The sequence below is a fragment of the Corvus brachyrhynchos genome, unplaced genomic scaffold, assembly GCF_000691975.1.
Source record: "Corvus brachyrhynchos isolate BGI_N302 unplaced genomic scaffold, ASM69197v1 scaffold56, whole genome shotgun sequence".
In the NCBI taxonomy this organism is placed as follows: Eukaryota; Metazoa; Chordata; class Aves; order Passeriformes; family Corvidae; genus Corvus; species Corvus brachyrhynchos.
Window position 1 is genome coordinate 27,538 of NW_008238664.1, and position 11,681 is coordinate 39,218.

Below are 11,681 nucleotides of genomic sequence, written 5' to 3' on the forward strand. Positions count from 1 at the left end.
CAAGGGTAAGGCCAATTCCGGCTTCTGGGAGTTAAGGGCTGCTTCGCAGGTTTTGGCTTGTTCGGGCTGTTTCGCTGGGAGTGACAGGTATTGTCTCTCGGAAACCTCTCAGAGTGGAGAGAAAGAAAAGCCTCCGGAGAGGTTTTACTCTGCCCCACGCTGTCCTGCAGCCCGCCTGTTTCATCCTCTGTGACCCCCATGTGATGTTCACATTACAAAGTGGGTTGTCTGCTTCAGATACTTTAGAGAGTAAGAAGTTGCTGTTACAGTCGTGCTTGTTTCCCAGTGTCTCCTGCTCTCCCTGCCCCTTGCCCACACTTCATCACTTATTAGAGTCGTGCCAGTCACCAAAAACAAGCGCGCTATGGGCTCTGCCTCAGCTGTGTGAGAAAAGGTCAAAGGTTGAGTTTTGTCTTCTGTAAGTAAATGGAATGGGTATCGCTCCTGTGCTGTCACTGCAGTGCTAGGGGACTTCGTTTCAGAAACGAACAAGTTTAAAGGCAAATTTGTACTACATTGTCATGTACCTTGTCTCGACAAATGCGAGAAGGTGAGAAAGACCAAAGCATGAAGTGCTCCCAATTATTGTCAGGAGAGATAATGGCTTATAGAATTAAAAAAAAATAAAGGAAGAAGGCTATAAAGGTAACAAAGGTGTTTAGAGTTGTCTGTGTTAGTAAGTCTTAGAAATATTAAGTCTCTTTTTTCCAGGTTTGAAACATCCTCATAGACACTCATCTGAATGTACAGCAAATGCAGAAAGTACTGAAGACACTCTGAGGCTGCTTTTGGAGACAAAAAGACTGTCATATTTGTGATAACATTCCTTTATGTTGGCACAATGTACAAGGAAAGTAAGGGCTTCAAGAAGGCGTTACATACATAAGCACTTTTAACCCCTTATCATCACAGTTACTCTGTCACAGTGAGGCAAGTCTGGTTTAGCTGGAAGAGTTTATTCCAGGAACTTTAAGAAGATACAACAGGGTTTGCACAGCTTGTTGGGAGGTGAAGACCTGCATATGCCTCTGGCATAGTTATAGTAATTTTTCTCTTGGTTATCTCTATTTTCTACTCGTGGCAATGGCTACTTCCCAGCAAAAAATTTTACACTTGGTCAAGTGTTTCAGAAGACAATGGCCTTTATTTTCCAACTCTGAAAGGACTACAGTGTGTGGAGCAGACTGCATGTTGATGGCGTTACAACTGTCCATGGCTGAAGTCAACAAGCAGGTTAGCATTCTTTTCAGTGTGTTCTTGGTACATCTCAGACTTGGTTACCTTGCTACACTTAGTGCTTAGGCACCAACTTGAAATGGCTGTTTTGGTCACTTCCTTGCTGTGTGTTAAAATAAGGTGTGTCTGAGGGCCAGATGCAGCAAGGCAAGAAAATTAATATGATTAAGTGCACTATTGAATCAGGGCTTCGAAAAAGGAACTGCAAGACAGGTGGGAGTATGGAAGTGCTTTACATGTATGTTTAAGCTCCAAATATTAAACACTAGTGTATTTCTGCTGATCACGTAATTTCTGTTTATTTCCATCCAGTGTTTCTTTTGTGTTGTAGATCAGGGTGGGAGAACTAGGACATTTGGGGTGCATCTTTTTTTCTGAGTGCTCCGAAAATGTTTTGGAATGACACGAGAAGAACATGAGTATAAAACTGAGTTGTTATAGTCTGCCTGAGTCATATTTGCCACAGTCCGTTCTTGGCTGCTGCTTTTCCTGACACTTGTCAGGTGAAGATCTGTATATGTACATATAAGTTGTGAGTGTGTACCCAGTACCAACAGGAATTATATGGCTTTCTCCGTGTGAGTACATGAAGTGTCTGTCAAATGGTGAAGGGGAGGTACAACTCTAAAGTGTCTCTGAAAGAAGCGCTATGGCTTGTCAGAGCTGGAGGATGTCTGAAACATACCAGAAACAGTTGCAATATACAATCAGGCCTTTGCCTGTGTCTCGTTGAACAAGAACTATTGCAATATTTGTTTTAGTGACCTAAAGGTATCTTTTTGCGTCAATTAACTTAATTATTGATGAAAACAAATGACTGTTGTTGGAAGACTTAGTCAAATGTTGCATAGTGAATCAAACGTGTAGTACAAAGCTTTAGTTTAAGAAAACTAAAGCAAACATACCAAATCAACAAACATACCAGAAATGAAAGAACCACATCAAAGTGAAATCCCTAAGCCAGTAAAAAACCCAAACCAACAGAAAACCTGCTTCAGTTTGTGCATCAGAAAAAAATGTTGTAGTGTAAAATGTGCAGACTGGGGGTGTCTCTTGTCTAAGCATTAAGTATAAAACTGATTAAGTCATCCCCCACTGTCAGAAACATTACAGCAAGGATACTAGAATCCCAAGATACTCCATTTGTACTTCATAGAATGTAGTAAATTCCAGCCAGGGTCCTGGTGTCCTCACAATAGCTGTGTAGGTAAAATGAGAAAATTAGTGTGCATCAAAATTAACTCTTGGAGAACTGATAAAAGACAATGATGCAAAACTACATATGGAGGTGGTCACTGTCTGTCATGTTTGTTGTGATTCTGAAGGGAAAACTACCGACAGTTTTCCAAAGCCAGCTCTGGGACCTATAATGTGTTGTCCTGTTGTATGCCAAAACTTGGACATGGAAAGGTTATGGTTCATTGCTCCCTGTTTTCCTTATAGTAAGTTTTTCCCCTCCACTAGAGGCAATTAATTTATTCTACTTTCTCCTTTTTTTTTTTTTTTCTCCTCCAGAAAATATTCCTCTCTCCTAGAAATTCTTTTCTTTCAGAGATGATCTAACAAAAATTATAGCAGTTACTTTCAATTAATTTAGTTTCAAAATATTTAGCTTTTTTTTCAGATCTGAAGAAAGAATAAGTGTTCAAAAACCTGATTTGTTTTTTTCTGATTATACTAGTTGGTCTAATAAGACAAACCTTGGCTTGCATATGTGGATTAAAACTATTTTAGCATTTGCATGTGCTTCCTCTGAAGCACAATTTCTTTAGATTTTATCCATTTTGAAGTTCACAGTGTTAAAGCAAAATATGTCTGGTTTATTTTGTTCAGCACTGAAACTTCAAACTATGATGCAGAGTATTACAGCTGTAGGCATGTCCCTTGTTAGGTCTCTGATTTAAATACAATAATTCTATATTGTCAACATAACACTTGTAGAATAGAAATCTATTACAATGAAGTCAATTACTGCAATAAAAATAATTTTGTTAACAGGCTATTGAGTGGCTGTATTGAGAAAAACCCGACACATCCGACCTATCACAAACAACCAAAATACTCTTCTCTTTCTTTAGAAGCCTGGACAATTTTAATGGATTTGGTGTTTTAACTGTTACCTGTATCTGCAGTGGAAATGAAAAATAACAAAGCTTTTTGGAGAACTCCAGAAAAGTTTGAAAGCTTTATAATAAATTAATCTTAAATTTCACCAGAGTAAGGGTAGCAAACAATGTGATAAACATGGATCAAATATCAGGGATGAATGAAAAAAAATTCTATCCTTTCAATGCCTCTGAAAATACTTTGGTTTGTAGCACAGTTGTGGCCATGTGACTTAAAGACGAGTGGCATAAGGTCTGTGATGGAAGCAAATACCTTTTACTTAGATTGATTAGTATAGATCTAGAATCTAGGAACATTTTCAACAAGAAGAACCTTCCTCAAGGTTTGAAATAGGAGTGACAGTTTTCAAGATGTTCAGCTAAGAGTAATTGCATTGACGGTTTGCACCTGGGGATCAGAAGGGGTAGAAGATGAGTTATCAGGTCAAATAATTACCTGTCATTTTCAGGCTATGGTTGTTTTAGCTAGTGGGATGGGAAACTGAAGTGTATAAAACAATTATTTTTCCAGAATCTGCATGTTTAAGTTGTCAGACTTGTCTTAAATGTGTTTTAAATCTCTTCTAGAATGAAAGCTTTGATACTGGAGGAAAAAGTGCTTCATTGTTGATTTTAGAGATATATTTTCTCTTTAGAAATTTGTATTTGTGTATTTCTGGTTCTCCATAAAAGCAGTTTTGGTGTGTGGTTTAGTTCTATTCTGTGCTTCCATGAGTGCATTTTGTATGCTGTCTGAAGAATATTATCTTCTATTCAGTGTCTTGTATTTTTTAAAATGTTTTCCCAAATTGTCCTGTTTCCATGCTGGCAAATGAAGAAAAATGCAGAGTTGTTTTTTAGTGTTATTCCCTTAAATTCTTCTATCTGTCTCCCTTTTGGTAATGAGGCACTCCTAACTAACTTTGTAGCAATTTTATATGACATATTGGTTGTAGTAGGTTGTAATTATGCTACTAAGAGATGTCTTGGCTGTTCTTCAGCATGATTAATTTTTCACAGAATCACAGAAGGGTTGAAGTTGGAAGGGACCTCCAAAGGTCATCTAATCCAGCCTCCCTCAAATAGGGCAACCTGGCAGTGCCAGTTGCCCAGGACCATGTTCAGGTGTCTTCAAATTGTCTCTGGGGATGGAGAATCAATAACCTTTCTGCACAACCTGTGCCAGTACTCAGGCATCCTCGAAGTAATGAAGTATTTCCTGATGTTCAGAGGGAACCTTCTGTGTGTGTTTCAGTTTGTGCCCATTGCCTCTGATCCTACTATGGGGCACCTTGGGAAAGAGCCTGGCTCCATCCTCTTTGCCCCCTCCATTCAGATATTTGTATGCATTGAGGAGATCTTCCCTGAGCATTCTTTTCTCTGGACTAAACAGCCCCAGCTTTCTCAGCCTTTCCTCATATGTGAGGTGCTCCTGTTCCTTAATCATCATTGTGGATGATAACGTGAACTTTTTTTGACTCCTGTCAGTGTGGCTCCCTCATACTGAGGAAACCTAGAACTGGACACAGTACTTAAATGTGGTCTCACCGGTGCTGAGTAGCCTTCTCCTCAATGGACAGGCTCTTTAGAAAAAAGTTTGGAGTAATAATAATTTCCCTGGATTTCTTTTTAAACAAAATTATATACTGAGGCTGTTCTACTGTCTTTCCTGTACACTATATAATCAAAAAGTAACTATAAGTTAGTTTCATGTATTTTTGTTTTGCTCAACTGGAGTTGTTTTAACTGTGTTAAAACTCTTGCTACTTCAGTCTTGATGCTTCTTCCCTAGCTTGTCAATAGGACTTCTCCCTCACGCCTGTCTCTTTGTAGTATTGCAGGTGTCTGTTTTGAGGGGTAGAAGAGGGAGCAAGGATAGGATGTGTGGGGGTTTTTGGTTTGTGTGTTTTTAACCAGCAGGGTTCTAAATTTTCAATCTTGTGTTTTTATTATCACTATAATTGATAAAACACTTTAGAAATGTGCTGGTTTGTTGTTTGGATGAGTAAAATTTTTACTTTGCTTATGCTGTGATTCTGCTGTTGCAGCTACTGTTCTACTGACCCATACATACATTAGCTCTCTAGTCCTCCTTAAACAGAGTATACCTCTGCTCTCTTGGGCCCTGGTACTTCTTCCTTTGACAGCCCCCCTCACCAACCCAAAGAAAAAGGGGTTCATTTTATTTATTGTCATTTTATTTATTACTATTTTATACTATTATCATTTCTCTAAGCTTGGGCTGTCAGCCTGTAACTTCACTGTTTCTGCACATTGCAACCCAACAACTATCAGATGTCCACACACTTGCGTTCACATGAACCAGTTTCTCAGTCTGTACACAGCACTGTCAACACAATGTGAAACTTACTGAAAATGCTGCATTATCCAACTTCAGTGTGCTTTATGTACCACACTTTAGGAACTCCTCTGCTGTGTGAGATTGTAGGCAAACAACGAAGGCTGAGCAGGACTAGGGGTGACAAGAGTGCAGAATTGCCCAACTCAAGGACAAAGCCAGAAAACAATACTGCAGTCTAGGACTGTGCCTGAAAAGACCAGAACTAGACCCAATGCAGGGTTGGTGGTTAAGCAGAGCAGTCTTTTACACCATATTCCAGAAAGGGTTTATGAGCATTTGTTTGGGGAAGGTGGAAGCCAACATGTTGATGCTGAAATGCACAACTTTCTGATTTTTAAAATAATTTGCCGTCAAAATAGAAATTTATTTGCTATGTAGCTAGCACTAGAAAACCTGCAATACCTACAAAATAGTAAAAAATGGTGTCTTTAAGCATGGAATATTGGTACTGGATTTCAGACATTCTAAGACAAGAGTCCCAAGGAAACTTAATATACTGCACTACCAGGAAGTAAAGATGCTTTATAATACCTTATTGATTCTATTCCTATGAAATGAAATACTTGTTCTGCCTATAATAGAATGGAAACATGTGACTTTTTGAACTTCCTTAAGCTATTAAGCTATTAGACAAATGCTTACTGCAAAACACCATAGTATTTTTAAAGTTAATTTTAAAACCAGAGACTTGACAAATTGACTGTGTAAGTAATGGAATATGCCATCACAGTGAATGCCTGATCACAAAGGTTAATATCTGGAATGCAGTATTTGGATTTAAAATATTTTTGCAGCACTAATATAAACTTTGCTAATCTCTGCAGGCCCTTGATCTGGTGAGGAAAGGTTTTGATTTATTAGATACCTTATGAAGTTGTACTTTAACTTGGTATCCTGAAGGATTTTGATTCAAAATAAAGTGAGAAAACAACTTTTTTTTCCCCCCCATCTACTGCTGCTTTGATCTGTTTAAATTAGGTTATAATATGAATATATGTTTAATTTTTTGAGGGGCTGAAATGAAAATCAGGTGCTTTACAGAAAAAATGTTCTGGTGATATGTGGAATAACATGTAAGCTCACAGTGCTGATTTATCATAACACATGCACAAATTAAAAGGCAAAAGAGTGCTCTGAAGCTAATATGCGTGAGTGTTCTTCAATTTTCACTTGTAGTTCTTTGCCTACACAATATCAAAATAGTTGACTTCCAAGATTTTGGAATTGTGTATTTAATGAGGTCTATTGAGAAAGTTGTACTAAATATGCTAGAAACCAAAGGAGGCATAATTTGGGCTGGAATAACTTAAATTATTAGAATTTCTCATGTTTTCTTATTTCATGTTGTGTTCTGTTGCTAATGGTGTCTATAAGTAATTTGCTTAATGTGGAAATGTCATGAAGCAGAATTAAATCCTTGCTCTAGACAGGAGCCATCTGCCATTATGGACAGTGCAAAGCAAGGCTTGTTACTTGGTCACAGGGCATTTATATCATGTTTCATGGTAAATTACAACTCTTCTTTTTTTTTTTTTTTTTTTGCTTCTGTACATTGGGTTATGCTTTTGATACCAGTAGTGTGGACAGAAGTTTACCAGCAGGAAATGGGGAGTGGTACTCAGTTTGAAGAGCAGGGTGTGGACAAAAGTGAGGAGTCAAGTAGTGAAAAAGACAGTGGTAAGAGCAAGTAGTTGGAGGAGAAGGAAGAGGGGCACACAGAACATAATCTAATAATTTTGAGGGGATGAGTGTAGTCTACACTGTATAGTCAATGTTAGTTATAGTACTAGTAACAGAGGGGTGTGCATGGCTTTAATGTATTTATTAGAACTATGTAGCAACACTGTCAATGTTAGGCTAAAGTATAACTATTAAAATAAGAAAGAAAAGCTTTTTTTTAGTTGACATATGTTTTCCCAGTTCACCGCTTGAAGCAAGGTAAGGGAACCATATTTTCTGCCTTTGGGAAGTAAATGCCTGCCATGCTGAAAACTATTTCTGCAAATGAAGAACTTTATCCAAGAAGCAGTCATGCAACACTCAGAGTATTTTGTCAGGAGTAAAGTTTGATATACATGCCTGGTATTTTAAAGATCAAGAGCAAATACTGACAGAATACAACAGAATTAACTGTAAATGCAAAGCAATAGAAGAACTTCAACTATAGGTAAGACTTTGAGATAAATTTAAATTATAATAGATTTTCAAATATATATGAAGCTTGTTTTAAATTTATTTTCAAAGCTATGCTGAATATGGAACATAATATTTTTTTGCTTATTTTGGTTCTGTTAGCACCATGGAGACTTCACAGTATCACTTAGTGATGTGTTGGAAACTTGGAAGTATTTATTACATGACAAACTAGGATTATCATATGAAAACATGAAAGAACCTGAAAATTATGCTGACGTGAAAAAAGCCTATCATGCCTTCTTAGCAAGAAGCAATATGTTCGATTTAATTGACATATGTCAGAAGTGCTATAGTCTTGGACTTTTACCTGAAGATGAAAGCATATCCCCTGTAAGTATTATGTTTGTTTGACCTCTTATATTGTTTTGACATTTTTTTTGTTCCAGTTATGGATTTATGACACTTCTGATTATATGCAGGAGCTCTGGGTTATTCAGAAGTTACTTTTCTTTTCTTTTGGGGAAGCCCTTGAGTTTAAATTACTAAATGTTAAGAAATCTTAAATTCACTCAAAAATTATTTCTCTCTGTTATTCTGCTGGATAGTGCAGTCCCACAGCTCTGATTCAACTGATGAATAAATCACTCCTTGCCATAAATTGAATTGGAAAATAACCTGTAGAGATTTAATAAAACTGGGACAAAGCTTAGTAATTAACATGTCATGGAGTTTTGGTTGTATGTTGATATGCAGCCAAAATATTTTTAATGATTACCATTCTGAAAATACCATGCTTTTTAAACAAAAACTTCTGTACAATACATGTATTTGCATGTTAAATTTTGTTTTTAGAAGTTCCAGTTCTCCCACTCAGTCACAGCTCTGTTGTAGCTTATTGCAGGTCTTTTGTTAGTTTGGGGATTTTAATGTGTTTTTCTTTTCCTCCCCCTTTTCATGGGAAAGACAGGGAACCTGGGTCAGTTAATGAGCTCTTTCTAAGCTTGGCATAACATATTAAATGTTCTCCAGAGCATAAGCAGAGGCTTTTAGTGCAAGTGTATAACATAACTGTTTGAAATAGTTTCTAAGTTAATTTGAATCTTACACCTCATTTCTCTACTAGAACAGTTCTACTTTTAAAGACTAAAACTAAAAGTAGGTTTTAAGGGCTGTGCTAACCTCCAACACTAGCAAAGTGGCAGAGAGGTAGGTTTACACCAGGTTTTAAAACCACTTTTGTTTTCTAGTCATCTGCATATTTAAGTTTATTCTGATCTTTTTATTAAAGGTTCAACTGTTGGAATTTATTTCTGGTGTATTGAATGCACAAGAAAATAATGGTTCTGTTCTTTCTACTCCTACACAAATCAACAGTCAGGGCCAGGAGCATATGAAGGTAAAAATTATTTTTGTTTCTTGTAATGTTCTGTATCTATTGAAAAGATGAAATATAACATAGTTTTATTTTCCGATTGTTGTTACTCAATTGTGGCTGGGTTAAAAAAAAATAAACCCTGCATATTCAAACTTTGTATCTATTGAGTATATTGTAGGTGTGTATGGGGCTCTGTGCTGAAGTTTCTGTTCTGGAAGACAGTCCAGAATGGCAGACACTTGATGTAGGATAAATTTTTCTGCAAGTACACCATCACTCAAACATTGTCTGGACTAAGCATTAAATAAGTGAAGTAATCTTTCATATGGATGAAATCTGAATAGCCACTGTATTGGTAGCTGTAGCAAAGCAAACAAGGCTTGACTGTCCCAATAGAGGACTTAAGGACTCTCTAGAAGGGTTGATTCTTTCCCTTTACCCTTTCAACCACCAAAATAAGGATCTCTGAATGTTCTCTAACAGCGTTTGAAATGCTGGAGCTTTAGTCATTTCCAAACTCGCTTTTCTCTTAATAAATGGCAATTTCAAATCAATATTTGGGTATAACACAGAATATTTCTGAACAAGAAGATATGTTCTGAACTGAGGTTCTCCCCCTAAATAGCACTTCTACCACTACCACAATGGCTTTCTTGCTGCTCTGACTTATGCAGTAAAAATATTCTTCGCTCTTTTTTCCTTTTCTGAGGACTGTTTTTGCAGCCTGTCAATGGTACATGTTTGATTTTGTTACTACATCTTGTTGTATACATTCTGTGGTATAAGAAGATATTCCATAGCAGATAAGTTTTCTTGTTATATGTTCTTTTGTTAATGGCCTTTTTTTTTTTTTTTTTTTTTTTTTTTCCTTTGTTTGTGGCAAAACTGCAAATTCTTCTGTTCTGGGACTATTGTTCTCACAGGGTCCAGAACAGTGCTGCAATATTAGTGATTACAATATTATATTTTGGTTGTATGGGTGGGGCTGGGTCACAATTTGTCCAAACTCAGTCAGTGGAGTTTCTTTGATTGAAATCCCCTGTATGCCAAGAGAAAAAAATTACTGAATCTGTGGCAGAGCTGGCAAGTAGTTTAAAATCTTAGTCTTTTGGAAGTTAATGGCAAATTCTTACATGGTTTAATTCTTACATGGAATGTCTGTGAGGAGGTTTCTAAATAGATATTTATAACCAATTTTAATGACTAGAGATCCAACCCTCAAACACCTTATGAATATTCAAGTACCATATGTACAATTCTAACTTATTTATCATGTTTGTTTTCATCAAGACTTCCAGAACCCTCATACATAAAGTAGCATTTTGAGTTGATGCAAGGTGAATTCTTACTCTTCCAAAAATTATATCAGTACCTATCTAATTAACTTTAAAATAAAATGGATCATAATTTAGCAATGGGTTTACCAATTTGTGTGATGTTTTTCCCATGCAGGTGACAATCCTGGCAAAGAAGTCTGTCTGTTCCTATTTAAGCCTTTTGGTGAATTCTAAGGATGATCTGGCATTGGCTCATATTCTAAATGTTCCTGACAGAGGACTTGGTAGAGAAGCCTTCACTAACCTGAAACATGCCTCACAGGAGAGAAAAATGTCCATTTTCCTGGTATGTGTGTCAAATGAAACTTCTTGGAGGTCAATGAAGTAGCTCTCTAAACAGTGAATGTGGCTTTAATCTAATATTCAACACTGATGTTTGCAAGCCAAGTCAAATAGCACCATGGACATCATTTTAAAGCTAAAAAGACAATAGATTCTGTGGGAAAAAATGGGTGCTTGTTTGGTCATGAGATCTCAAGATGGACAGAAAAAATAGTCTGTGTGTGTATACATCTGGAGTTCTAAAATGGGATTTTGGAAAAAAGACATCGAGACTGTTCATCCAAAACAGTGACTGAAGTCCTGAAAAGGTTTGCTGTCTTAAACCTGAATATAAGATAGGCTTTTATTACTGCTTCTAAAATCTTGAAATCGTGGTTAATCGTGTCAAGTGAGGTTGTGAGTATGCATATAAAATAAAATAGGCAAAAGAAGGAAGATGTTTCTGCTTACCAAATACCTCTAAAAGCAATTGTACTGGGTTAACCCTGCCCAGATGCCCACCAAAGCCATTCTATCACTCACTTCCACAGCTGGTCAGAGGGGAGAAAATATAACAAAATTATCATGGGCCCAGATAAAGATGGGGGAAGTTTGCTCAACAGTATTGTCGCAGGCAAAACAGACATGACTTAGGAAAAATTAATTTAGTTTTTTGCCAATCAAATCAAGCTTGAGTAATGAGAAATAAAACCCATTCTTAAAACACCTTTCACCCATTCCTCCCTTCTTCCTGGACTTAACTTTACTCCTGATTTGTTCTATCCCCTGTCCCACAGTGGCTTGGGGATGGGGAGCCAGGGTTGCACTCAGATCACCACACACTTTCTCTGCTGCTCCTTCCTCTGGAA

At 37.0% G+C, this 11,681-nt stretch overlaps 1 protein-coding gene across 5 annotated transcripts in view; it reads left to right on the plus strand.

Annotated features, from left to right (window-relative positions):
* Positions 1-6: 6 nt before the first annotated feature.
* Positions 7-11,681, plus strand: part of PARPBP (PARP1 binding protein) — a 41,715-nt gene continuing 30,040 nt past the window's right edge. The window contains exons 1-5 of one of the 5 annotated variants that reach the window (XM_017738057.1): positions 7-87; positions 712-1,233; positions 7,999-8,229; positions 9,128-9,235; positions 10,667-10,837. In XM_017738057.1, the coding sequence (XP_017593546.1) occupies positions 1,084-1,233; positions 7,999-8,229; positions 9,128-9,235; positions 10,667-10,837 (660 nt within the window). In that variant the 5' untranslated portion in view covers positions 7-87; positions 712-1,083. The other 4 variants (XM_017738058.1, XM_017738060.1, XM_008636366.2 and 1 more) reach the window with 4 other exon arrangements.